General features: G+C 33.5%; 3 protein-coding genes across 3 annotated transcripts; all 3 read left to right on the top strand.

Annotated features, from left to right (window-relative positions):
* The first annotated feature begins 3,614 nt into the window (after window positions 1-3,614).
* On the top strand, window positions 3,615-7,199 carry LOC133877810 (uncharacterized). The gene is made up of 4 exons (XM_062316228.1): window positions 3,615-3,834; window positions 4,290-4,546; window positions 5,432-5,883; window positions 6,793-7,199. The coding sequence occupies exons 1-4, from the start codon at window positions 3,668-3,670 to the stop codon at window positions 7,063-7,065; spliced, it is 1,149 nt and encodes a 382-aa protein (XP_062172212.1). The 5' UTR covers window positions 3,615-3,667; the 3' UTR covers window positions 7,066-7,199.
* A 1,595-nt stretch (window positions 7,200-8,794) lies between these two features.
* LOC133878485 (uncharacterized) lies at window positions 8,795-13,103 on the top strand. Its single transcript, XM_062317045.1, has 4 exons — window positions 8,795-9,013; window positions 9,667-9,923; window positions 11,054-11,505; window positions 12,545-13,103. Exons 1-4 carry the CDS (start codon window positions 8,895-8,897, stop codon window positions 12,815-12,817), a joined length of 1,101 nt encoding a protein of 366 aa, XP_062173029.1. The 5' UTR covers window positions 8,795-8,894; the 3' UTR covers window positions 12,818-13,103.
* Window positions 13,104-19,169: 6,066 nt separating this feature from the next.
* LOC133876695 (protein CLAVATA 3) lies at window positions 19,170-19,947 on the top strand. Its single transcript, XM_062314951.1, has 3 exons — window positions 19,170-19,245; window positions 19,624-19,691; window positions 19,777-19,947. Exons 1-3 carry the CDS (start codon window positions 19,170-19,172, stop codon window positions 19,945-19,947), a joined length of 315 nt encoding a protein of 104 aa, XP_062170935.1.
* The last annotated feature ends 5,633 nt before the right edge of the window (window positions 19,948-25,580 follow it).

Raw genomic sequence — 25,580 nt, 5'->3', positions numbered from 1 at the left:
TATATTTCAAATTAATTTGAGTCTCAATGAATGATAAAAATTGCAAGAAAAATGAATTTAGAAGAAGAATTAAGAACATAGGAATGGGGAAATAGAAAAAGGGATTGAGCCACACAATCCAAAGAAAATAAAAATTTGGTGAGGTCTCACTACCGGAAAGAAGATGAGTCACATGCAACTCAAACAAAATCTGTTTAATTATTTATCAATTATAATGTCTCAATTAGAGTACAATAGTTCAAGACTAAGCTTAACCCTAATTGACTGACTTTGGGCCAAGTCCATCATTGAATAACAAATAACAAACTCTTAAAAAAAATCAAATAAAGCATAAAATTAAGTACTACAAATTAATAGAACTAAAACAAAATTAGATGACCCAATAAACTCGTCTTGTCCCGCATCATGGCACTTGTTATGGATGAACAAAGTGATTGGGTTGGATCCACAACAATTTAGACAAACCATAGGACTAAAAAAACAAATCATACTCACTAAACAAGAGTAATGCTAAACTCCTATACAACTATCATACAACTTGACGATGCAGATGTGATAGGAAAAAAAAATAAAAAAATAAAAAATTGATTCTCACTGTCGTACCGTCCCAATCGTATAACAGTCTACTAAATAGCATTGCTCAAGTAGCCTCACTTTGATAAAGCGAAATTAAAACTTAGGGCAATAGAGTTTCACTATCATTGACAGCGGCCAAAGAAAAGGAATTTCATTATGATGCGCATGGAGGAGGGAGTGAGTGGTCACTGCTCACTCACGCTAAGCCATGTTGCTTTTCCAAACAAAACGCGGATATGGTGTGATATCACAAACGTGGTGGTCCTTTGATCCCTTTCTTCCCCCCAAGCTGAAACCACTGCTTGCAACTACCTCTCTACCTGGATTAGCACGTGCCCACACGTACATTGTTCTTATTTTTATTCTCTATTCTTTGTACTAAATAAACTGAAAAGTAATTCATTAATCATAGTTGCATCGATCTCACCCCTTTTCCATGCACATGGCCTCACAAGGAAAATATGAGCATTAATTAGCTATAACGCTCACCATTATAATAAAGGAGGCGATATTCTCCAAACACGTAATAAGGATGAATGAAATAGTGCCAAAGATATTGAATAGCTTATAAAGGCAGCAAGTTAATTATGTTAGACGTAATTTAAATGATTCGGCTTACCGGTTCGTTAGAGAAGCATTACCTTAGTGATCATGAGCAATAATTTCTTGAGGAAACCCTCCATGTATTTCGAATATTATTATTGTTGAGCATTGTATTTAAAAGATTTATTTATAAAATGTGCTTGATTCTAATAATAATAATAATAATAATAAATGAATATAAATTTCTTGCTGACTAGATCGTAAAAATTTATTAAATTTAGTCTCTAAAAATATAATATGTCCATTATAATAAATGTTAGGGTCTTACAATCAAAACATGTTTAGTTTGGTTTAAGTTCTTCAAAAAATTAACCATAAATTGTATTAACAGTCTTAGTGAAAAGTCTACATATCACTTCAAACTACTACTCAATTGATAATGTCTCTCTTAAATTATAAAAAATTGTCAATTAATGTCCCCCAAACAAGAAAAAAAAGACAAAAATGACCTTATAACTTTTTCAATAAAACATAAATATCACTATAAATTTGAAAAAACAAAAAAAATTGAAAAAACAAAAATTTTTATTTAAAAAAAAAACGAAAATTATATTTAAAAAAAAAACGAAAAATTTTAATTTCTTTTAATTTTAATTTTTTATTTTTAGGAAAAACTTTTTAATTTTTAAATTTGGCCACCTTGGTTTTTATGTATTTCTTTATTTTATTTTATTTTTCAGTTTTAGTTTTTTTTTTTTTTTTTTTTTTTGTTGAAATTTTTAGTACTTTATTTTATTTTATTAAGATTATTTTTGTCATTGGGAGAATATCGACAATTTTTGGTAGTTGGGAGGGGAAGACATTGTGCAAATTAAAAGTTTAATTTCTTTCAAATTGGGTTGGAAGAGTAAGGAGTTTTCTCAAATCCAATCTATAATAGTATTAGTAAAGTTTGAAGAAATTTTATCTAAAAAACATGTACTTCTCACATGCTATTAAAAAATACATATGCTTCTCATGAGGGGTGGGACTAGCATTTGAAATTTGGGGGGATAAAAATTTAATTTTAAAGGAGTTATAGGTGTACTTTGAAAAAATAAATAAATAAAAAAAAATATTAGGGAAAACTAAGCCCCCAAAAGCCACCATGTAGTTCCGCTACATTATAGACCCAGTATGTCCAAGCTTAATGACAGATCCAACCTCCAATGCATTCAACCCAAGCCCAATTCCTTGCTGAGGGTACTCGTGGCCCGTGGGCTATATTTTACTAGTCCAATTTGTGAATTCACCCAAACAATGATCATACTATATTTGCCAATTAACTCTATTTTTTTAGTTAATATACTTTTTTCTTGTAAAAAAATAAACATGTCAAATTTAAAGAGGGCATATGAAAAGTCGTCATTAAAATGAATTGAAAATTTATATTTTCAATTTATACAAAAATACACTTTTTTTTTTTTTGAAAATATTTAATAAACGATTCACTTTTCAAAAATAAAATTTAAATTTTTTTTTTGTAAATAATTTTTTTAAAAAAATAATAAAATACAAAAAACTTTTTAAAATAAAATTAAATAAAGTATAAATAAAATGTCTACATTTTAATAGGAATATTTTTTTAAAATAAATATTTACTTTATAAAAATAAATCTGATTGGTAAACACCTCATTAGCCATGCTGTTGATAACATGATATTGTTATTTAGGACATAAATTTCCTACAAATCAGTTTGTATAAATTTTTTTACAATACAAATATAAAAATGGCATGTATCTCTTAACATGTGAAAATTAATTACTTCATATATATATATTTTTTTTATATGACAAATATTTTTTTAACGGTTGATATGGCAACATCTCATTATTGAATTATAAAACCAATTGATAAGATTTTTTTTTCCTTTTAAAAAAATTATATTCTAAAAATTATAAGTAATCTTAATCCCATATAAGAGCTACCTAAATTCGTAGATAATTTAACTCCTTTAAAAACGCTGATGGGGGTGGTTACGCCGTTGGATTGTTCTCAGAGGCACTCCCTGCCGTTCAGATAAGACCACATCCTCTTCTAGAAGTAGCCATAAATAATAGTCTCCGATTCCGGTTTGACCGTTGCCCTCCACCCAAAATTAAACAGACGTCTTTGACTGTTTTGCCCCCAAAACCCCTTTAAATTCTTCTAGCCATAATAGTCTCCGATTCCGGTTTGACCGTTGCCCTCCACCCAAAATTAAACAGACGTCTTTGACTGTTTTGCCCCCAAAACCCCTTTAAATTCTTCTAGCCATAATAGTCTCCGATTCCGGTTTGACCGTTGCCCTCCACCCAAAATTAAACAGACGTCTTTGACTGTTTTGCCCCCAAAACCCCTTTAAATTCTTCCAGCCATAATAGTCTCCGATTCCGGTTTGACCGTTGCCCTCCACCCAAAATTAAACAGACGTCTTTGACTGTTTTGCGCCCAAACCCCCCCCCCCCCCCCCCCCCCCCTCTCTCTCTCTCTCTCTCTCTCTCTCTCTCAATTTGGAACCTAAACGTAATGCTCTGCATATCGCCAAGTCCTGTGATCCAGAAGACACAGCAAAAAATGGAGAAGCAAGACTTGGAAGCGGCGAGCAGGAGGTTGGTCATCATCGGAGGAGGCGTTGCCGGTTCCTACCTCGCTAAATCCTTCCAATTCAAGGCCGATGTCACTCTCATTGACCCGTACTCTTTCTCTCTTGAATTTAAAGAAATTACGCCTCTTTTCTATGTGAGACTTAATAACAACTATGCTAAACATGATTCTTGTACAAATTTATGTTTAGAGTAGAGCTATACATAATGCATGATTGTTATTCTCTAATTTTATTTGTTGAATCACCAGCAATTCAACCGCTGCTCCCATATCATGTTGAAATTTGAATCAACATGACATAATCGTTGATATTGTCATCCTTATATCTCTATCGCTTGCCTTACCCTCTCTTTTTCTTAGGACATTCGGGTTTTTTTTTTTTTTTTTTTAAAAAAAATTAATTTTTAATAATGTCAAATTGAAATGTGTTTCTTGATTCTAAAATGTTGATGGCTTATATCATTACATGAGGCACCTTGTAGAATTTTCCATGAACAGAGCTGTCATCATTTTTGTTGCTAAGTGAAAACAAAATTGAATTCAGGAAGGAGTATTTTGAGATTCCATGGGCAAGCATGAGGGCAATGGTGGAGCCATCGATTGCGAAAAGGTCGGTGATCAACCATAGAGAGTACTTCACCAATGGCCAAGTTATTACATCCAGTGCAGTCAATGTCACTGAAACTGAAGTGTCGACTGCAGACGGCCAGCTGATTCCCTATGATTTTCTTGTTATTGCCACTGGCCATTCTGATCCTGTACCGGAATCTAAGACTGAGAGACTCAATCAATACAAAGCAGGTAAATCTATGTAGCAACTGAAGCATTATATTCATTTTCATCAACTGCTATACTGAGTGCTGAGACAATTGGCAGATTGCATTTATTTGTTTTGATGATGGCTGCATTATTTAGTGAGAATTTCCAGTATTATTAGAGTTTATAAGCAAGATACTTGGGAAACAGGTTAGCCAATGGCTACCATTAGTGCTGAACCACATTGTCTTGTTGCAATTAACTACCAAGCCATTTTATATAACTAAAAATTGAGCATTACCTTATCTAAGTTCAAACTTCGAAGAAAATGAATCAAAGTTGTTTCATCAAATATGTTCTCTTAATTGTGTAAATATGTTCTCGTAATGATGTTAAGTAAATAAACTTATTGTTAGAATAATGATTAAGTAATTAAATTCATTATTTCACATTAGTTTAGACTTTTTAATAAATGATGATTTATCATGACATCAAAACCGTAATCTCTGACTTTACTTTACCTCCTATTTAAAAGTGAAATATTTTATGTGTTATACCCAACTCATTGAGAGAGAGAATAAGTCCATGTGTATGGAAGAATATTGGAGTAGTGGTTAAATTATTAATGTTCTTGATGTCGCCAAGCATTCCATTAGAATAGAAAGAAAAAATGAACACAAAAACTTTTATACTAGCCCCCTCTTTTTTAATCTAAACCTATACCATTTGAAACGAGGAGTACAATTGAACTGTAAAGGGCGTTGATAACCCTCAAACAAGCTTGAGAAGGAAATTCTTAAAGTTCATAATTACTAATCAATGGAATTCTTACTTGTTCAAAACTAACTTCAGTTATATTGGGCTAAGAAAAATGAGCATCTGTATACTACTCTGAACCTATGCTTAACGATGTAATTTTTGCACCGGCAGAAAGTCAAAAGATAAATTCAGCTGGTTCCATTTTAATTGTTGGAGGAGGCCCCACTGGTGTTGAACTTGCTGGAGAAATTGCTTTTGATTTCCCGGATAAGAAGGTTACTCTGGTGCATAGTGGATCAAGGTTGCTGGAATTCATTGGAACAAAAGCTTCTGACAAGACTCTGCATTGGTTGAAATCAAAGAAAGTTGAAGTGAAATTGGAGCAAAGAGTGAATTTGGACTCTGTTTCAGATGAAAGCAAAACTTATCAAACTTCAGCAGGAGAAATTATCAATGCAGATTGCCATTTTCTGTGCACAGGGACACCACTGGGTTCAGCATGGCTTAAGGAAACTATGTTGAAGAATAACATAGATACTCATGGAAGGTTGATGGTTGATGAGAATTTGAGAGTTAAGGGTCAAAAGAACATATTTGCGATTGGAGATATTACTGATATCCCGGTAAGTGCCATTTGTCACACTGTTATTATTTGGCTTTGTTTAGTGTTTGTTATGGGTTTATCTTTTCACAATTCTAGCTGTTCTGAACTCAAATTGATAGTGTGGCCACACACATGAAAGACATATAAGGTAACAAAAAGATAGTCAATCTTGAAGTAGTTGTATTTCCCACAAGTCTAGCTATTATAAGTTAATACAAATAGTCTTGATACATACAATAAAAGCGAATAGATCAAGAGTTTGAACCAGGCCAAAGAAGTGTGCCATACGGCAAGTCTGGGATGTTCACGATAATATGGTTTCTGCTGACTTGCTACCCAACCGAGCTGAGTTAAATGGTATTTGTTGACTGAATGGCACTAGCTTGTGAAATTTTGATAATTATGATTAAGAAACCACCTGATTACATCATTTCATTCTGAACTATAATTATCATTCATTATATGAGGAAGTTTGTCAATCTTGTGCTGTTCATGTTTGGTTTGGCTGAGATGCTACATGTTGGCTTTAACCGGTATGCCCATATTTTTGGTCTGTTCAGCAACACCATAGGATTGTCATATCCAGTACAAAGTTAAATGTCTTTGTTCAAATTTATATCATGCAAGACAATTGATAGTATATGGAACACAATCTATACGGTAAGGGGCAGGTTACGTGTGTTTCATTTGATTCAATGTTTAATAAAAAGAATAGAAATTCGGTAGAAAAAGCAGAAATGAAAAAGAAAAAGCCTAGATAGAAATAGTGCGTGATATATTAAGGATTTGAAAGAAAAATGCAAGACGCATTGGGAGGGTTACAATTCTAAGGATGCTAATCAAATGGATCTTCTAATAAGAGAAGTATCATTGTGTAATTTGTAACCAAATCTTATGTAATATTGTTTCTTGAAAATTGGTACTTTAGGAAATCAAAGAAGGGTTCTTGGCCCAAAAACATGCTGATGTGGCTGCGAAGAACTTGAAGCTATTGATGACGGGAGGAAATGAAAGCAAAATGGCAACTTATAAGCCAAGTTCAGCAATGGCAGTTGTTTCGCTTGGAAGGAGAGATGCGGTGGCACAACTCCCATTTGCGACAATCATCGGAAGAATCCCTGGCTGGATAAAATCTGGGGATCTGGTTGTGGGAAGAACAAGAAAGCAAATGGGTCTAGAACCTCATGTTGTAGATGATTAAAGTTCAAAGAGTGTGTGAGTGGCTTTGTATTTTATACATGCAAAACAAGAACACAAGAACCTCGTATGTTAAACATGAATAAGTTCAAGGAGTGATAGTGTGAATAAATTCTAGGACTCAATTTGTATTTTTTATTTTTCCTTCTTTTTTGAGATTATAAATGTCACCGTTTTATTTGGTAATTAATAACAAGTTGATCCCGAACTTTTGATTTGAGTAATTAATTCAGAGTAATGCTACTCTTCACTCTGATGTGAAGAGTAGCAATCACACTGGTAACATGGCATGGCCACAATGTGATTTTTTTTTAAAAAAAAACAATTTTTTCAGAAATGGAGGACCAACAAACTAACGGCCGTTTCCTCTGCTGATTGCAGCTGCCATTGCCAGTAACCAATCAAAAGCCCATGTCAACATTTTTTTTATAAATTTTACTCTACAGTTAACTACGTTTTTAAAAAATCAAACTTTTATTAATAGCACTTTGAATTTGATATTTTTTTTTCAAACCATTCGTTTTGAAATTGTTTAACCAAATTGACACCAAGTGTCCATTTAGTTTAACGTTTCCAAAACGTGCTGTTTAAAAAAATAACGATTTTTTTTTTTTTTTTGACATGATAAAGATTTCAAATATAGTTAAGTGTTCCGTAAAATCGCGAGCATCTCCAACAAGTTTTCCATTTTAAAGTTTTCACTGAAGTTTGGAGAATATCCTCAAAAAGTACAATTTATTAAACTCTCTCTCGTTTCTTCAAATTGGCTATTGTCAAATTCCCACTCCAAATTTTGCTCACAACTTCTTTTAGCTATTGAATTTTTTAATATTATTTCTTTTCATTGAAACCTCTTCTCGCCTTCACTTTCCCTCACTTTCCCCTCATCTCTTCATTTTTTTTTTTTTTTTCTATTTCTTCCTCACTCTCTTTGTGTGCATATATAGAAGCTCATTAGGATTCTCAAACAGGCCACCCACTTCATACCTGGCATCATAGATTCCCCCAAAAAAAAAAAAAAAAAAAAATCCTATTTCCTTTTTCTTTTTCTTTTGCTGCTTTTTCTCTCTTTTTGGAGATCTAGGTGTTCTGGTTTTTAATTTCTAGCTGAGATTTCTTTGCAATTTGATTTGATTTTGGGTTTATTTTTCTGGGCGTTTATTCGATTGGATTAAAATATTTTGCAAAATACCACCCCACTATAGCAGTTAGTTTCAACCAACTAAAATTAATAAAAAAAATATATTTAAATTAATTAGCTAAAGCAACAAAAGCAGAATTTTAAGCTAAAATTTAGCACACTCAAGTACTCAACCAGCACCCTTTTCACTGGTCGCCTTTTTCCACCTTTTTAATAAAATAATAATAATAATAAAAAAATAAAAATAAAAATAAAAAAAAAATAAAAAGAGAAGAAGAAGAAAAAAGACCAGTACCCTTTTCACTGTTTTCAGGATTCTGTTTATTACCGAGCTGACCTTTTTCTTTTTATTTCTATCTTTTCCGTCGTAGGGTCGTCCTGGGGATTCCTGAAGGCTGAAGACGTGGTAGTTGGGAACACCAACCTGCGAGCCAATACTAAATACCGTTACCCTCCTGGCTTATTCTTCAAGCTGACCAACACCAAAATTAAATAAAATTAAACAGAAACTTAAAATAAAATAAAAATAAATTAAATCAAACAGAAAACGTTGACAATTCTGCGCCAAAAACCCTTTAAAATCCCTCTCTTTCTCTCTCTCTCTCTCAATTCGGAACCTTAACGTAATACTCTGACATTTAGACCAGAAATCGGTATCGCTAAATCCCGTGATCCAGAAGGCACAGCAAAAGATGAAGACGCAAGAATTGGAAGCGGCGAGGAGGAAGTTGGTCGTCATCGGAGGAGGCGTTGCTGGTTCCACCCTCGCTAGATCCCTCCAATTCCACGCCGATGTCACTCTTATTGACGCGTACTCTTTCTCTCTTGAATTTGAAGAAATTTCTCCTCTTTTCTAGTATTATCTGTTAAATTCTGATATTATGACGAATCCTAGTAATCTTAAAAACCTAAGCTATAATGGGAAAATATGAATTTAATCATTTGGGGTCGAAATTACCTTATGCTGCTGTGAATACTTATATTCAATTCGAATTAGTGGAAATCAATGCCTCCTTGCATAATATGGATACTATATATTCATGATCTAGATGTGTAGTGATATGCTTCTTTGTGTAACAAGTAGTAATACATGAATTTCTTGCAGAAAATTAGTCAAAGCTCTAGCGTACATGAAGCCCAAAAATATACAGCCAATCCCATTTCTAACAATTTGATTAATTTGTTTCACCTTATGGGAAAGTTACATGACATAATCGTTGATATTGTCATCCTTATGTCTCTATCACTTGCCTTACGTTTTTAAGTTCCATTCTTCTCTTCTTCTTTTTTTTTTCTTTTTTTTTTTAGGGCTTTTGGGTTTTGTTTTTTTATGTCAAATTGAAATGTGTTTCATGACTCTAAAATGTTGTTGGCTTATATCATTGCATGAGGCACCTTGTAGAATTTTCCATGTACAGAGCTGTCATCATTTTGGTTGCTAAGTGAAAACAAAATTGAATTCAGGAAGGAGTATTTTGAGATTCCATGGGCAAGCTTGAGGGCAATGGTGGAGCCATCGTTTGCAAAAAGGTCAGTGATCAACCATAGAGAATACCTCACCAATGGCCGTATTGTTGCATCCAGTGCAGTCAATATCACTGAAACTGAAGTGTTGACTGCAGACGGCCAGCTGATTCCCTATGATTTTCTCGTCATTGCCACTGGCCATTCTTATCCTGTTCCGGAATCTAGGACTGATAGACTCAATCAATTCAAAGCAGGTAAACTGTAAATCTATATAGGAACTGAAACATTATCTTCATTTTTATCAACTGCTATACTGAGTGCTGAGACAAATGGCAGATTGCATATATTTGTTTTGATGATGTCTGTATTATCTAGTGAGAATTTCCAGTATTATTAGAGTTTATAAGCAAGATACTTGGGAAACAGGTTAGCCAATGGCTACCATTAGTGCAGAACCACATTGTCTTGTTGCAATTAACTACCAAGCCATTGAGAGTAATGCTAGAAGTCCCTTGTGTCACTCTTGTATCCCTCTAAAAATTGAAGTGGCTTTTAAAATTACCATTGGGTTTGTAATTGATCACTATTGAATTTTGATCAAATAGTAATTTTAAAAGTCACTTTATTTTTAGAGGGATACAGAAGTGATATATGAGGGACTTCTAAAATTATTCAGTCATTTTATATAACTAAAAATTGAGCACTATCTTATCTAAGTTCAAACTTAGAAGAAATTGAATCAAAGTTGTTTCATCAAATGTGTTCTCTTAATGGTGTCTATATCGTAGAAGAGGTTGCGGCAACTTGCTTGCTAAGGTGCAAACTAATGCTGTTAACTGTTAAGTAATGAACTTCACTGTTAGAATAATGATTAAGTAATTAAATTCATTATTTCACATCAGTTTAGACTTTTGAAATAAATGGTGATTTATTGTGATATCAAAATCTTAATCTTTGACATTACTTTACCTCTTATTTAAAATTAAAAAAATTTCATATGTTGGGCTCCACTCATTGAGGCAGAGTCTAAGTCCATACGTAGGGAAGAATATTAGAGTAGTGGTTAAATTATTAATGTTCCCGATGTTGCTAAGCATTCCATTAGAATAGAAAGAAAAAATGAACACAAAAACTCTTGTACCAGCCCCCTCTTTTTAATCTAATCCTATGCCATTTGAAACGAGGAGTACTATTGGACTATAAAGGGAATTGATAACCCTCAAACAACCTTGAAAAGGAAATTCTTAAGTTCAGAATAACTAGTCAATGGAATTCTAACTTGTTTAAAACTAACTTCAATTATAGTGGGCTAAGAAAAAGGAGCATCTGTATAGTGTATACTACTCTGAACCTATGCTTAACGATGTAATTTTTGTACCTGCAGAAAATCAAAAGATAAATTCAGCTGGTTCCATTTTAATTGTTGGAGGTGGCCCCACTGGTGTTGAACTTGCTGGAGAAATTGCTGTTGATTTCCCAGATAAGAAGGTTACTCTGGTGCATAATGGATCAAGGTTGCTGGAATTCATTGGACCAAAAGCTGCTAACAAGACTCTGCATTGGTTGAAATCAAAGCAAGTTGAAGTGAAATTGGAGCAAAGAGTGAATTTGGACTCTGTTTCAGAGGAAAGAAAAACTTATGAAACTTCAGAAGGAGAAATTATCAGTGCAGATTGCCATTTTCTGTGCACAGGGACACCACTTGGTTCAGTATGGCTTAAGGAAACTATGTTGAAGAATAACATAGATAGTCGTGGAAGGTTGATGGTTGATGAGAATTTGAGAGTCAAGGGTCGAAAGAACATATTTGCGATTGGAGATATTACTGATATTCCGGTAAGTGCCAATTATCACACTGTTATTATTTGGCTTTGTTTAAGTTTTGTTATGGGTAATCTTTTTAAAATTCTAGTTGTTCTGCACTCAAACTGATAGTGTGGCCACACACACGAAAGACATATAAGGTAAGAAGAATACAGTTAATCTTGAAATAGTTTTATTTCCCACAAATAGTCTTGAAACGTACAATAAAAGTGAACGAAGCAAGAATTTGAACCAGGCGAATGAAGTGTGCCATACGGCAAGTCTGCGATGTCCATAATAATTTGGTTCCTGCTGACTTGCTACCCAATCTAGCTGAGTTAAATGGTATTTGTTGACGTAATGACACTAGCTTGTGAAATTTTGATAATTATGATTAAGAAACTACCTAATCACATCATTGCATCCTTAACTAAAATATCTATCATTCACTATATGAGGAAGTTTGTTAATCTTGTGCTGTTCATGCCTTGTTTGGCTGAGATGCTCCATGTTGGCTGGAACTTGTATGCCCATATTTTTGGTATGTTATGGTCTGTTTTGGTATATTCAGCAACACCATAGGATTGTCATATCCAGTACAAATTTACATGTCTTTGTTCAAATTTATATCATGTGAGACAATTGATAATGTATGGAACAGAATTTACACAATGCGGGGCAGTTTTAAGTGTTTCATTTGATTAGAAATTCGGCAGAAAAAGCAGTAATGAAATGAAAAAAAAAAAAGGCCTAGATAAAAATAGTATGGATACATTATGGATTAGAATTTAAAAAATACGAGGCGCTAGGAGAGGGTTACAATTCTAAGGATGAAGTACTCATTTGTGTTTCATTTGATGTGCATAATCTCAAAAACATGCATCCTGATTCTATTAATGGAAGATGCTCCTTTTTTTTTTTTCTTTTTTCTTTTTATTCATTTTAATGTATTCTTGCAGAAAAAATATTGGTTCTGTGCGTTAAACAAATGGATCTTCTAATAAGAGAAGTATCATTGAATAATTTGCAACCAATCTTGTGTAATATTGTTTCATGAAAATTGGTACTTCAGGAAATCAAACAAGGCTTTTTGGCGCATAAACATGCTCATGTGGCTGCGAAGAACTTGAAGCTATTGATGGCGGGAGGAAAAGAAAGCAAAATGGCAACTTATAAGCCTGGTTCAACAATTGCACTTGTTTCGCTTGGAAGGAAAGACGGGGTGGCGCAGTTCCCATTCACGACGATCATAGGAAGAGTCCCTGGCTGGATCAAGTCTGGGGATCTGTTTGTGGGAAAAACAAGAAAGGAAATGGGTCTAGATCCTCATGTTGCACATGATTGAAGTTCAATGAGTGTGTGAATGGCTTTGTATTTTATACATGCAAAACAAGAACCTCTTTTGTTGAACATGATTATGTTCAAAGAGTGTGATGGTGTGAATTAAATTTAGGACTCAAAATTATTGCTTAAAAAAAAAAAAAAAAAATTGAATCTCTCAGCCAAAATGCGGAGCCTTTATTTTATTTTATTTTATTTATTTATTTTTATTTGTATTCTTGTTGCTACAAGACTTCGAATATAATTTTTGACATATTGATACTGGGCTGCCAAGCTCGTGATTAGGTTTGCATCTTTTTTGTTAGATTATAATATCACCGTTTGAGTTTGTTATTAGGAAAAAAAAAAAAAAAGAAGCAAAATTAGTCTTTGCGTGCAGATCGCATTGATTTGCACTAAATTCTTTAGGGATGTGGTAAGCATAAATGACCCAATATTTCTCTATGTTGACTTGCCGTTTAAAATCATAATGGAAATCGTTAGTATGGCACGTTATTACCAATTAGAATTTGACACATGTCTATTCTAATTAAGAAATATATAAATATAAATATTAAAAAATAAAAGGAAAAAAAAAAAAAGAAGGAAAAAAGGGAGGAAAATATGTAAGGCTGACAATTTTTTACACGATCCATAAATCCGGAATAAACCCAATACAAAATTAGCAGGTTAGGGTTGGGAGGTCTGAATCTGACACGCAAACACGAATTCCTACCCCTAGGTAATAGGTTCTTGTTCTCCTTTAAGGGGGGAAGGGGGCGAACCACCCTCAAGTCTATGGGAGTGGTTTGGCCAACCCCATTTTTGGCCAAAAAGAGTGGTTTGGTCACCCCTTGATTCACTCAGTGAAGGTGGCCAAACCAACCCAAATCATCCCCCATTTTTGGCCACAAGGAGTGGTTTGGTCACCCCCGATTTACCCAGTGGGGGTGGCCAAACCAACCCCGGCCCATGGCTCCCTCTAGGGGTGAACTACTCCCTTGTTTATTTATTTATTTATTTTAATATGAATGTTGATATTTTTATATTTTTATTAGAGAAGACATGTGTCAAACTATGATGAGGGTTGACGTGACATACTAACGGTTCCGTTATGATTTTAAACAATAAGCCAATATAAGGAGCTGTTTAATTATTATTTATACTTATCACATGAGTTTTAAATCACTTTTTAAACCATATGATACTTGTTGCAAATAAATGCAACCACGTGGACTGATTTTGTATTTTTTCCATATTATTAATTCATACCAAGTTCGATCATATGAACTTTTGATTTTATCAATTAATTCCTACGTATAAAATTAGTAACAAATTACCTTTGGGCTAGAACATTTTGGGATTGAAACTCAGATGCCACACAATTAATTAGCCACCACAAATCACCGGAATCAGCATCTCTACCGGTACCGTACCCCTTAAAACATCAAACCCGGCCAGCCACCAATGAGGCCGATCGGTCGTCAAGCAATGCAAAGCAAACCCCATAGGAATTGATGAAATATATATATGAAATGAAACCAATGAGGCCATCGATCTTCAAGCAGTGCAACGCACCTCCGGCCAACCCCTAGCTTATATATAAAAGGGTGTGAATAAATGAGAGGAGATCCAACTATCCAAGGCTCAATATATGTCCATTTTTTTTAAACATAAGGCCACTTATTACATACTTAATTAATATGTTAAATATTGATCTCGTGAGTGATGTAATTGAATTTTATTTTTTTATTTTTGAAGTAAATTAAAGCTTTCAGACTTTCACTAAAAATCAAAGAGAATTAAACAACTTACTCGATGAAGAAGTAAAATATCACGAATAAAAATAGGATAATATTCTTTCATCTAAATTTGCTCCAAAGATTAACTGAATAGCCGCATTTGCTAGGCGGTGCAGAGTTTGCTTCCTTGTGGATGCATGTATCCTGTGCCCCACATAACATAATTCAAAACAGTTCAGCACCATCATTGTGTCATCAATCAGCTAGCTCCCCTTACCGACTCTAGCAACATCCTTCCTTCCTTCCTCAATTTACTAGCTACCTCAGGTGCATCTCCCTCAACTATGATGTGTTGAAGTCTCAAATCTCTATTGAAGTTCCACAACCTTTCCAAGCTACAAATTAAAAGCTTCGGCTATATATGATTGAATAAAAAATATGAGGTTTTGAACAACACACGAATGCCAGCACATTTCCCTCATGTAATTGACATATTAAGTATGAAATGGCATGGTGTACATGCAACACAAATTTTATAGAAGATGACGTAGTTCTTTGCCCACTCAGGAACATAACCGTTTTTTTTTTTTTTTTTTAGTAATGCTAGAAACTATCTTTATATCCTTTTAAAGTTGATATATCTTTTAAAATAATTATCATTTGATCAAAATTTAATAGTGGTCCATCTCAAATCTAATGGTGATTTTAAAAGTTGAGTCAACTTTAAGAAGATAAAAATACGATAAAAAAATGATCCTTAGCATTAATTTTTTTTTTTTTTTTTGGATGAAAAGTTGATGAAAGTAATAATTTGGGTAAAGTCGTATAAAATTGTAAAATTGTTATTTTTGAAACCTAGCTTTTTGACAAAGCTACAAACAACAAGTATTAATTAATTAATTTTTTTTTTAAATTTTTTTTTTCTGAGCAATAAATATTCCTTATGAAATTGATCACACTGAATGATGTGGAATCACACAATGATAATTAATTCTATATGTCATATTCATGTCTTTTTTGTATCCCTCTAAAAATGATGTAATTTTTAAAATTACAATTTGATTTATGATAATGCATTAGTGAATTTTGATTACATAGTAATTTTAAAAGGCGCATCAATTTTAGAGTAACATAAACATAATTTCTAGAATTATATTATAATGATACGTGATCTTTGGGTACATAACATATTTTCCACGTACGCATTATTGAACCCCTTGATCTCATATATATATATATATATATATGGTTTGAAAATATCGATTGTATAGCTTTAAGAAATTAAGAGATGTGACCGAAGAAATCTTTTTAATCTAAGCTATATATATATATATGGTTTGAAAATATCGATTGTATAGCTTTAAGAAATTAAGAGATGTGACCGTAGAAATCTTTTTAATCTTAGCTATTGATATACGTGATCATCGAATCACACATAGAATTTCATGAATAATTGGTGGTGATCGACTACACGCTAGCTAGCTCTTATTATTTTAAATCATGATCATTCGTCCAGGATCTGGTACTCATACGATCTTGGATCATATAGCTTCATGTCTTATTTTCGTGCTTACGAGGGTCTATATATGATAATAAATCTAGCTAAGGGCAAGTTTGGTGCTTGAAATGGCTATTCCAATAAGAAAAATAATAGGTAATAAGCACAAAAGATTGACTCAGGTGGTGAGTGCCTTGATGTTGGTGGCATCTATTAAGTCTAAGGTTCAAATCTCCACTTAATCTATGTAGAGAAATTGCTTTATTGTATTGATCCAAAGTTTATTTGATCGGAGTGGATACATGAAGTAACCGGCCCTCTTTTGGAGGAGTTTATGTGAAAAAAAATTTATTTATTCCTCGAGAAATAGTTATTTTTTTTTATTTTTTTAGAGGAATATGAGAATAACTATTATTTGGAATGGCCCTTATGCAGCCGAAAAAAAAATAGTTATTTTTTAAAAATAACCATTTTACGTAGGAATCTATTCCGCATACAAACTGTGTCAATGAATTTTAATGGATTAGAGGTGTTAACACGTATTGTTTTACTAAACATTAATTTATAGAGATATTATATTAAGTAAAAGAAGAACTAATATATGTAATATCTTTTCAAGCTAACGTTTTCTTTTCTTTTCTTTGATCTCTTGTTTTACCACGTATTATGTTATAAAGATAAGACTATAAATCCCCTATAGATTGCTACTATTATACTAAAAAGACAATACGCATATATTTTAATAGATAATTTCTCTAAACTATTATATTTATAAGTATATCTGTATATATATGTGCATATATGTATACGTATATTCTAAATATATGTTAGTAGGCAAATATAACATTGCATGTGATGTGATGGTTCATATTATTAAAAAAAAAAAATCTGAAAAATCTGAATTATCAATATATAACAAGGAATATATATATATATATGCACTAAAAGAAATGAAATTAATTAATTCCCTAAATTTCAAGAAGTATTTAAAATTTTAAAATATTGGAGACCTAGCTACCGTATCCCCCCTGTCTAACGTAGCTATCGTTCATTTATAATTCTCTCTCATAATTGTTTTTTGTTTTTTTGAACATTAATGGGGTGAGAGAGTACAGCTGCGACAGGTGGTGATGAAATGTGGTTAATTGATGACGGTATTACTGGGTTTTATGGACGATTTTGCATGACGGAAGTGACGGAGTGAGTGATTGACGTAGTTTTTGTTCCATAATAAATAATTGCCATATCCCCTTCTGCTTTTACGACTCTGGGTTTTTTTATTAACGCAGAAGATGTGGTTGCAGTAATAGTTTGACATGACATCATGCTCTTCATTTGGCTGCCTGGGCGGCTCCACTTTCAAATCTATGTTAACGTTACTATACTCAACTATGACGTCGGGCTAGCTCCTTCGCCTCCATCTTGGCCTGCCCCAACAAAATTCCTTTCCATATGCGGCGTTTTCTTTCACGTATAATATATATATATATATATATATATATATATATATATATATATATATATGCTTCTTTACGTACGTACGTATGCATATGGTAGTATATATATTCTGGTATTATTCTTAAGGGATTCGTATATATTACTCATACAAAATTCTTTTTATATATATATATATATACACGTGAGCTCTTTTTTTTTTTTCTTGTGTCTTTTAAAAAATAACTTAATTTTTAAAATTATTATTAAATTTAATAACGATCTTTTATAAATTAATTGATAATTTTAAAAGTTATACAATTTTTAAAGTGACAGAAGATAAACTTCTAACATTATTTAATATTACTACCATGTTAGGTGATTCATCTTTGTAACATGATTCAGTTTACAAAGAATGACATGAATCGCGTCCATGCATGTATGGTTGACTGACTCTTCTCTCGCCTGTTTTGATACCCTTTATTGATATACTGAATCTACCCTATATGCTAATTAACCATTTTACACATTCCAGGCTTTCCAGCCAACGCTTGTTCCCAAGCTTGCAAGCTAGTGTGTAAGTGTGTTAAATAGCGCAGATCATCTCCAGTAGAGAGAGAGAGAGAAGGACGGGAGGGAAGGAGAGAAAGAAGGACTAGAGGGAGGAAGGGAGAGAGAGAAAAAAGATAAAATTTAAATTACATTAGTAGAAATTGCTACAGTAAACTTTTATATGTGGAAATTTACCGCAGCAAATTAGATGATAACCTTTATTTTAAAGGGTCTGTTGGAAAGGTAAATGGCTAGTAACCTCATAATAGCCTGTCCTAATTTACGATGGATTTGTACCCTGTCCTAATTTAAGAACTCTTATATATATATATATATATATATATTAAGGAGATGTTTTGTTTGTTTTGATCTAATAATTTTATTTTATTTTTTTATTTCAAAAAAAGACAAAAAAGAGAAAAGAAACTTGGCCACCGCGTCTATGCGTTTATTAAGTCGAATAAAAGCAAATGATACGGAAGCAAAACACCAAATCAATCAGTATCTTATTCCATCATGCAAAATCTTCTCCTCGATTGCACCAATTAGTTATGTACCCATCATCCCCTTCCCAGCTGGTCCGTCGTCCCCAACCCCTGTTGGTTCTGCCTTGTGAGACTGGCAAGTGTAAAAGGAATCTCTCCCTGATCATGCGAGGCTTTTCTGCTGCTCGAAAAGAAGAGAAAAAATCCCAGATAGGCAGCACAAGGACTAGCCGTAGGGGAATCAAAGGCATAACGGAAAACATACGGTCGACGTACTGCGCTTCCTAGTTCCTGTGTCAAAACCATGACGCCAGTTTCTGCAACAATGGGTTCCAGGTGGGAGGGTCAGGGTTTGGCACGTGCCTAGAGAGACGTCTGTGACGGACGACGTCACTCAGACAGTCACGTCACTGAAGACGGCGCTGTCATTCATCTGAGAGGTTTATAATAAATATTTGCTTCGACTGAGGGGGTGATCGTGTCACATATAATTAATCTGATAAAAAAGTCAATCATTTCTCCACAAATGGCTGCATGGGCAATCATTTGTGGAGCTTCTATAAATTGGGTTATCCCCGCAGTATGGCTTCACAAACACTACCCTTAAGAAAGTTGCATTACTCTTCGTAGAAATTAAAAATTCTAACCTACTTTCACTTCCCCAAGATGTTCTCCAAGTCGGTTTTTTTGTGTGTGGCTTGCGTTGTGGTTTTGTGTCTGGTGTTCATGGAGGAACCTTCGGGTCTGTCTCATTTCCTCTCTCTCATTTACACGCCCTCTCTCAGACAAACACACCTACACAGGCACCCACATATCTTCTAAGGACCTGTTTGGAATTGCATGAAAATAATAGTACTTTTTTTTAATAGAAAAAATAGAGCCTTCAATTAAAAGCCTCATTTTTTTTTTTAGTTTTCGATCAGCTTTTTTAAGTTTTTTGTCAAATATATATATATATATATATATATATATATATATATATATATATATATATATATATATATATATATATATATATCCATTTTTAACGCTTCTTTACGAGGAATGTGGAACGGAAGTGAGCAATATTTTGATAGCTGCGTATTTTTGCTTTAGTGATTGAAATGGCTTTATTTGGCAGATTGCGGTGCTGGGTATGGGTGCTTTTACTCAAAGGCCGCAGCTTCCTTGAAGACTGAGAACAGAAAGGTCCGTTTTAACACATATATGCTTTGAACTTCTTTGCCTACATGTTGTTGATGTTTGATCTGAAATTTCCACTCCGTTTGTGTAGCTGCTGGCTGGTTTGAAGGAGAAGAAAGAGGCTGTGAAGGGTGGCCAGCAAGGATCAGCAACCAGTAGAAATGGTCGGAGCTTTGTCGGTTGGGAGTTAAGGAAAGTTCCTTCCGGCCCGGACCCCTTGCACCACAACGGTGGTAGCCCCAAAAAGCCTAGAACTCCTTAAATATCGCATAACAAAGCCTGTCCTCGCTCGATCTCAACGGAAGATCGCATTTTGCTTGTACTTAGAAATATGTTTTTTCAAGCATGCCTAGCTGTCATAGAGGAATACTAAGCTCTACTACCTCTTTCTTTCTGGAGGACATATATATATATATATATATATATATATATATATATATATATATATATATATGTATATATATATATATATATGGTTTCTGCTAGTATATATATCTTCTTTTTCTTTTGCTTGAACTTTCCTCAAGCTGTTTCTCTTTGTTTTGAAAATAAATAAACTTTTGGCTAAAACTGGTTTGCCATGAACAAGACCAACGACAAGGAATTAAAGATAAAGGTAAAAATATCAATGGGATGGATGTGATTCTTTTTGGGCTGGGGATACAGACATCATGACATGCAGTAAAACATGACCGTTTATGCTCTCATGCACCCTTTTTCTGGATTGGAATGGAATTACAGAATTAATCAAAGTGTTTTGCAATAACTAACCTCAACCTTCCAAATCTATGCATGATGGAGAGCCGATGTGACGGTGCTGACACTAGTGCTACGGTAAACGGTGAATATTAATGCGGTTCATGTTTTGCAATAACTAACCTCAACCTTCCAAATCTATGCATGATGGAGAGCCGATGGGACGGTGCTGACGCTAGTGCTACGGTAAACGGTGAATATTAAGATAGGACATTAATGCGGTTCATCTCAAACGTTGAAAACTGAAAAGATATTAGTAACAATGGTTATTTAATTCTCCTCGATCTCCATCCTTTTTCTCTCTTTTTTTTTTTTTTTTTTTTTCTTTTTTTTTTTATTTTTCAATCAACCATTAAATATATATGTAATTTTTTTTTAAAAAAAAAAAATCAATGAATATGTAAGATTTACATTATTCAAATCAACTGTTAGACCTACATTATTCAACTCAACCATTAGATTTATAAAAAAATATGGAAAATAAGAAAAATAACTGGTCTCTGCTGAGAAGGAAGAATATTGGAGAATAAAACTGTGCTTGAAAGCGAATTAGATTTGGTCAAGCTGGGCCAAAAATGGGGAGGGTTGTTTTGTGTGTTTTGTTATTTTTGTTTGTATATTTACGAGTGTTTTATGTTTTTAGTTAAAAAAGCAAAAGATAATTTTTTTTTTTTAACAAAAATATAAAACAAAAAATTTGAGAACTATCTGTACCATTTTCCTGCACGCAACTGCTTGCCATTTTCCTTTCCATGCTACGATGGATTATTATATCTTTTCAAGTAACACAAAAAACCGTAAAATTTCCATTTTCTCTGAAATAAAAACACAATAAACACGTAAAATTCTAGAAAATAATCCTATAATACTTGTCATACCCTCTCATCTAGATAGGAGAGGAGGGAGAGGAGGGCGATGAGCTTCAGCAAGAGGCGAGCTTCGGTGACGGCTTGGAAGGAGAGCCTTCGCGCACTAGGCTAAGAGGTCGGCTTCGGCTTCGGCTTCGGCACGGGCGTGGTGTAGAGCGTCGACCAAGGCGGGGACAACGCTGAGCTTAAGTGGAGGCGGTGTTCAGCGCTCTTGACTTCCTTGAACGCGTTCAACAAGACTGCTCGGTCCGTGGAGCCCAGTCGGCTCTACAGGTCCGACGAGTTTCTTGCTGAGGAAGTCATGGTGTGACTGCAACTCCAAGGAGGGAGAGAGTAGAAAGTGAAAGCCAGAGTACGTGATGGGATCCAGTTGTCATCCTTTAATGTTATACGGAATGCTTACGTGGAACATTGCGTATATGAAAGATGATTAGCTCACGTAGAATTGGTACATGATTTATAAAAATAATTATGAGTGTTAAGATTACATTGTCTAATTATTAGGTGAAATTAAAATTTATAAAAAATTATAGGAAAGTTTCAAGTTGACTAGTTCTTTTAGGGTGATAGCGTAAATATGTCTAGCGCTTTTTCGTATGTCGTCACAAATGGTATTAGAGCCACCTAGTAATGTCTAGCCATATGATATTGGAGTGCTACATGACGTAACCCTGACGAAGACGTCATGAGTTTAAGAGGAAGAGTTTGTAACACCCTGATTCCATATTGGGAAGATGCGTAACCCACGTAAAATGGATGGTTTATAAAGATAGTTATGAGTACTAAGTCCCACATTGCGTAGTTATTAGGTGAAATTGAGCTTTATAAAGAATTTTAGAAAAGCTTTAAATTGACTTCAAATTGACTAGTCTTTTAGAGTGATAATACTGGTGTTGCTAGCACTTTTTCCTAAGTCATTGCATACGTACACTATGCCTATGAGATTATGCATGTGGCGAGTGAATGTACTTTCAGTTTAAATCATCAATTAAATCTATAGGATATGACTGCTGTGGTTAATTGTATTGTTCTTGTTTATTTAGTAATGAAATTTATTCATTTAAAAAAATCAATTATATCGCATTTCTCGTTTGTTTTCCGAAAAATGGTGACGAACATCAATTTTACCTATTTGGATGCTGGTAAAATGTGGCTAATGGAGAAAAAAAAATGTTGTACTATTTAGCTTTTAAGAAGCAAAGTATCCATTTATAAAATAATTGAATAGTTTGGAATTGTTCTGTTTTGGCTTTAACATCCCTGGTGTCTCCTTGGCTAAATTCATACAAGAAGCCATAAGGGCTAGTGTATCAGTCATATTTGTTTGAATTTCCTCTTTTGGCTGAGGCCTTTCAATTTTCATTTTGCCATATTTTTGTTGTACAAGTACCCATGTCCTTTAATGATGAGCTCTTATTGATATCTCAGTAGTGATAAGTTCTTGCTCATAGCTAGTAGCATCTTCCTAATGATAAGCTCTTGTTCATAACATCACACAATTTCTATACCAGTTAATTAAACATCATATCTAATGAGCATTTGGATATTTTATTTTTACTCAAATCTTGATGCGATGAGCATTGTTCTTCTACAAAAGATTCACGATTTCTGGCCGGTTTAAATTGTTTGAAATCATCCAAAAATGGTAAAAAAACGTCTGGAATAAAGTCCAGACAGTTTATTCTTGACGGTTTGGGTCAAACCGTTCAGAATTCGGCCAAACTGTTTAGAATAATGTCTGCACGGTTTGGGCAAAACCATCAAGAATAAATAATTTTTTTTTTTAATATTAATCTCATTTTCACAAGAAAATCCTTAATACAAATTTTTTTATATTAACTTGCACAATCCAAATCAAGGTTCAAAATGCGCACTTCTTCACAACAACAGTCTACTGACTTACCTATTATATAATTCAAATCCAAATACATAATTAAAATCCAAATACATTTCACAATTGATCCAAATACATGTCAAAATAGTCGCATTCAATAAAAACAACGTCTCTCTAGTAAACCAAAAGATTTTGTATACAAATTGAAATTTATTTTGCATCCAAGAAGCTACCCATCAAAACCTAAAACAATGAAACATAATGAGCATAGAATTAAACAAAAACTATTGAGTAATTCTCAATCATTTGCTAATGTAGATAAAAAGTCACTTGGGTTTGGCTCACCACCTTAACCTAAAACATTAATTTATATATGGGTTTTTTATATTATTCATGGGTCCTAAAACAATGGAACATAATGAGCATAAATGGGATTGTGAGAAAACATACTCATAGCCAACAAACACCATCCCTTTTATGCGCCACCTTGTCCTATCTCATCATCATCATCGGCTTCCCTTGCATTAGTACATTACAGAGTCTAAGGTTTGTCTTCAAATCTCTTCAAAGAGTACAACAATGAAATTTTTATGCTTCTTTGCCACTTAATGACTGATTAATGAAAAATTAAGACTAAACCAAAACATCACATTCTTGGTTGTTTACCATTGATGGTTGTTTCCCCGTCATAATCATGGCTACCATACGTTTGACGGTTGCTAGCTCTTCTTGTTCCGCTTCATACTTGTTGTTTTGCTCTTGAAGTTGGACGTTTTGCGCTTCGTACAAAGTTTTCAAACATTCCATCTCAGCAGCCATCGCTTGTTCCCTTTAATTTCAAAGTTATTTTATGTTTTCTTTAAAGTGATTAAGAATTTTTTTTCTTCTTAATTGCTATTTTATCTCTTCTTCTTGAGTTTCCTTTACAACCTTCAATCTTCATTTATGTTAACTCCCATGCAATATTCAAAGAAACATTATGGGTGTTCATCTATAGATGATGATGATCAAGGCTAACAAGAATAGCAAGGGAGAGCTGATTTCTACTCAACTTTTTTGTCTACCATCCAAAACTACATCACATTTTTTTTTTTCTTTTCATATACTTTCTAGAAAGCAAAAGCCACACGCTAAGTATACGCAAATTGGAACAGAGTAGAAGATGCAGATTAGATGGGTAAACAACAACAGTGTTGAAAATTCTCTCATATTATCAAAACCTTCTTGTGTAAGATATAAATATGATTATATAAAAGGACTATGCAAGGCCTTTATTTATTCCCATAATGGATAGGAATGAAACAATGATCCATTGACATAGCCAAAGCCTAAAACACGTATAAAAATAGAAATATCTCCAAGATAAACAAATAAATTAACAAGACTTTGTCCTTACATAAAATCGATAGGAATGTTAGCTGTGTCTCTATCATCAAAAAAATATATATATACAAAAAAATATCAAAGTTGTATATATGGGTCTCAAGAAGTTAAAGAATTTCCATAATACTTGTAATTTATCATCTAAATATTGGAGAATATTGTTAATAGATCAACACGTCTTTAGGTTTTTGATTCCAAAACTAAAAAGAATATTCAAGCAGAAAACAAAATATAAACACAAAAGCACGTTTTGGGGTTAAAAATGGGCTTCTTTTTTTTTTTTTTTTTTTTTTTTTTCCACCAGTTTCCATATCCGCAAATTCCCATAGATTTCTTGCTGAAATCTAAGGTTCTTACTACAAGACCATCATATTTAGAACGAAAACACACTGGCGTAGGTATGGGATTTAAAAGGGCAATCAATAAAAGAAGCAGATTTTTGATAAAGACAGCTTTTTTTTTTTTTTTTTTTTTTTTTTTTTTTTTTTTTGTAATTTTTTTTTCCTTATACCACCTACTACTTTTAAATCTTAATTAAACCGAGGAGCAGCCAACAACGTAAGCCCTAGCCCTAGAAATTTTCCTTTTGTTTTCTCGCCTTCGCCCATGAATTCAAATTAAAGGATGAATGGTTTTTCCAACATTTTATTCCAAAGGAAACTTCTTTTACATGACAAAAAAGAAAAAAAAAATTACCTTTACTGGGCGTCGGGGGTGGGTCTCCAGGTTTGAGAGACATCGGGGGTGGGGTTGACACAGAGAGAGAGAGAGAGAGAGAGAGCCGGACTGAGTGAGAGAGAGTGTCAGAACCTGAGAGCTTGCTGAGGTAGGTGAGGAAGGGGTTGGCTGGGTTAGAGAGAGAGAGCGGTGAGGAAATATCAGATCGCGATCGATATCTTTTTTAAAAATAATTTTCTGGACAGTTTTTGTAAACTGTCCATATTTATTTCTTTATAGAAGGTTTTTTAAAAACCTTCCATAATTAGTAATTTTTTTGTAGTGTTCCTGATATCTCATTGGTGATGAGCTCTTATTAAGATCGCATTGGTAATA

Source organism: Alnus glutinosa, chromosome 9 (assembly GCF_958979055.1).
Source record: "Alnus glutinosa chromosome 9, dhAlnGlut1.1, whole genome shotgun sequence".
NCBI classification, from domain to species: Eukaryota; Viridiplantae; Streptophyta; class Magnoliopsida; order Fagales; family Betulaceae; genus Alnus; species Alnus glutinosa.
Note: the sequence above shows the minus strand (reverse complement) of the source record. Positions and strands in the feature narration are given on the sequence as shown.

Coding starts and splice junctions, on each gene's coding strand:
- LOC133877810 (XM_062316228.1), top strand. CDS start 3,668: ATGCTCTGCATATCGCCAAGTCCTGTGATCCAGAAGACACAGCAAAAA. Junction 3,835..4,289: donor GATGTCACTCTCATTGACCC/GTACTCTTTCTC, acceptor AATTGAATTCAG/GAAGGAGTATTTTGAGATTC. Junction 5,884..6,792: donor GAGATATTACTGATATCCCG/GTAAGTGCCATT, acceptor TTGGTACTTTAG/GAAATCAAAGAAGGGTTCTT.
- LOC133878485 (XM_062317045.1), top strand. CDS start 8,895: ATGAAGACGCAAGAATTGGAAGCGGCGAGGAGGAAGTTGGTCGTCATC. Junction 9,014..9,666: donor GATGTCACTCTTATTGACGC/GTACTCTTTCTC, acceptor AATTGAATTCAG/GAAGGAGTATTTTGAGATTC. Junction 11,506..12,544: donor GAGATATTACTGATATTCCG/GTAAGTGCCAAT, acceptor TTGGTACTTCAG/GAAATCAAACAAGGCTTTTT.
- LOC133876695 (XM_062314951.1), top strand. CDS start 19,170: ATGTTCTCCAAGTCGGTTTTTTTGTGTGTGGCTTGCGTTGTGGTTTTG. Junction 19,246..19,623: donor GTTCATGGAGGAACCTTCGG/GTCTGTCTCATT, acceptor TTTATTTGGCAG/ATTGCGGTGCTGGGTATGGG. Junction 19,692..19,776: donor TGAAGACTGAGAACAGAAAG/GTCCGTTTTAAC, acceptor CCGTTTGTGTAG/CTGCTGGCTGGTTTGAAGGA.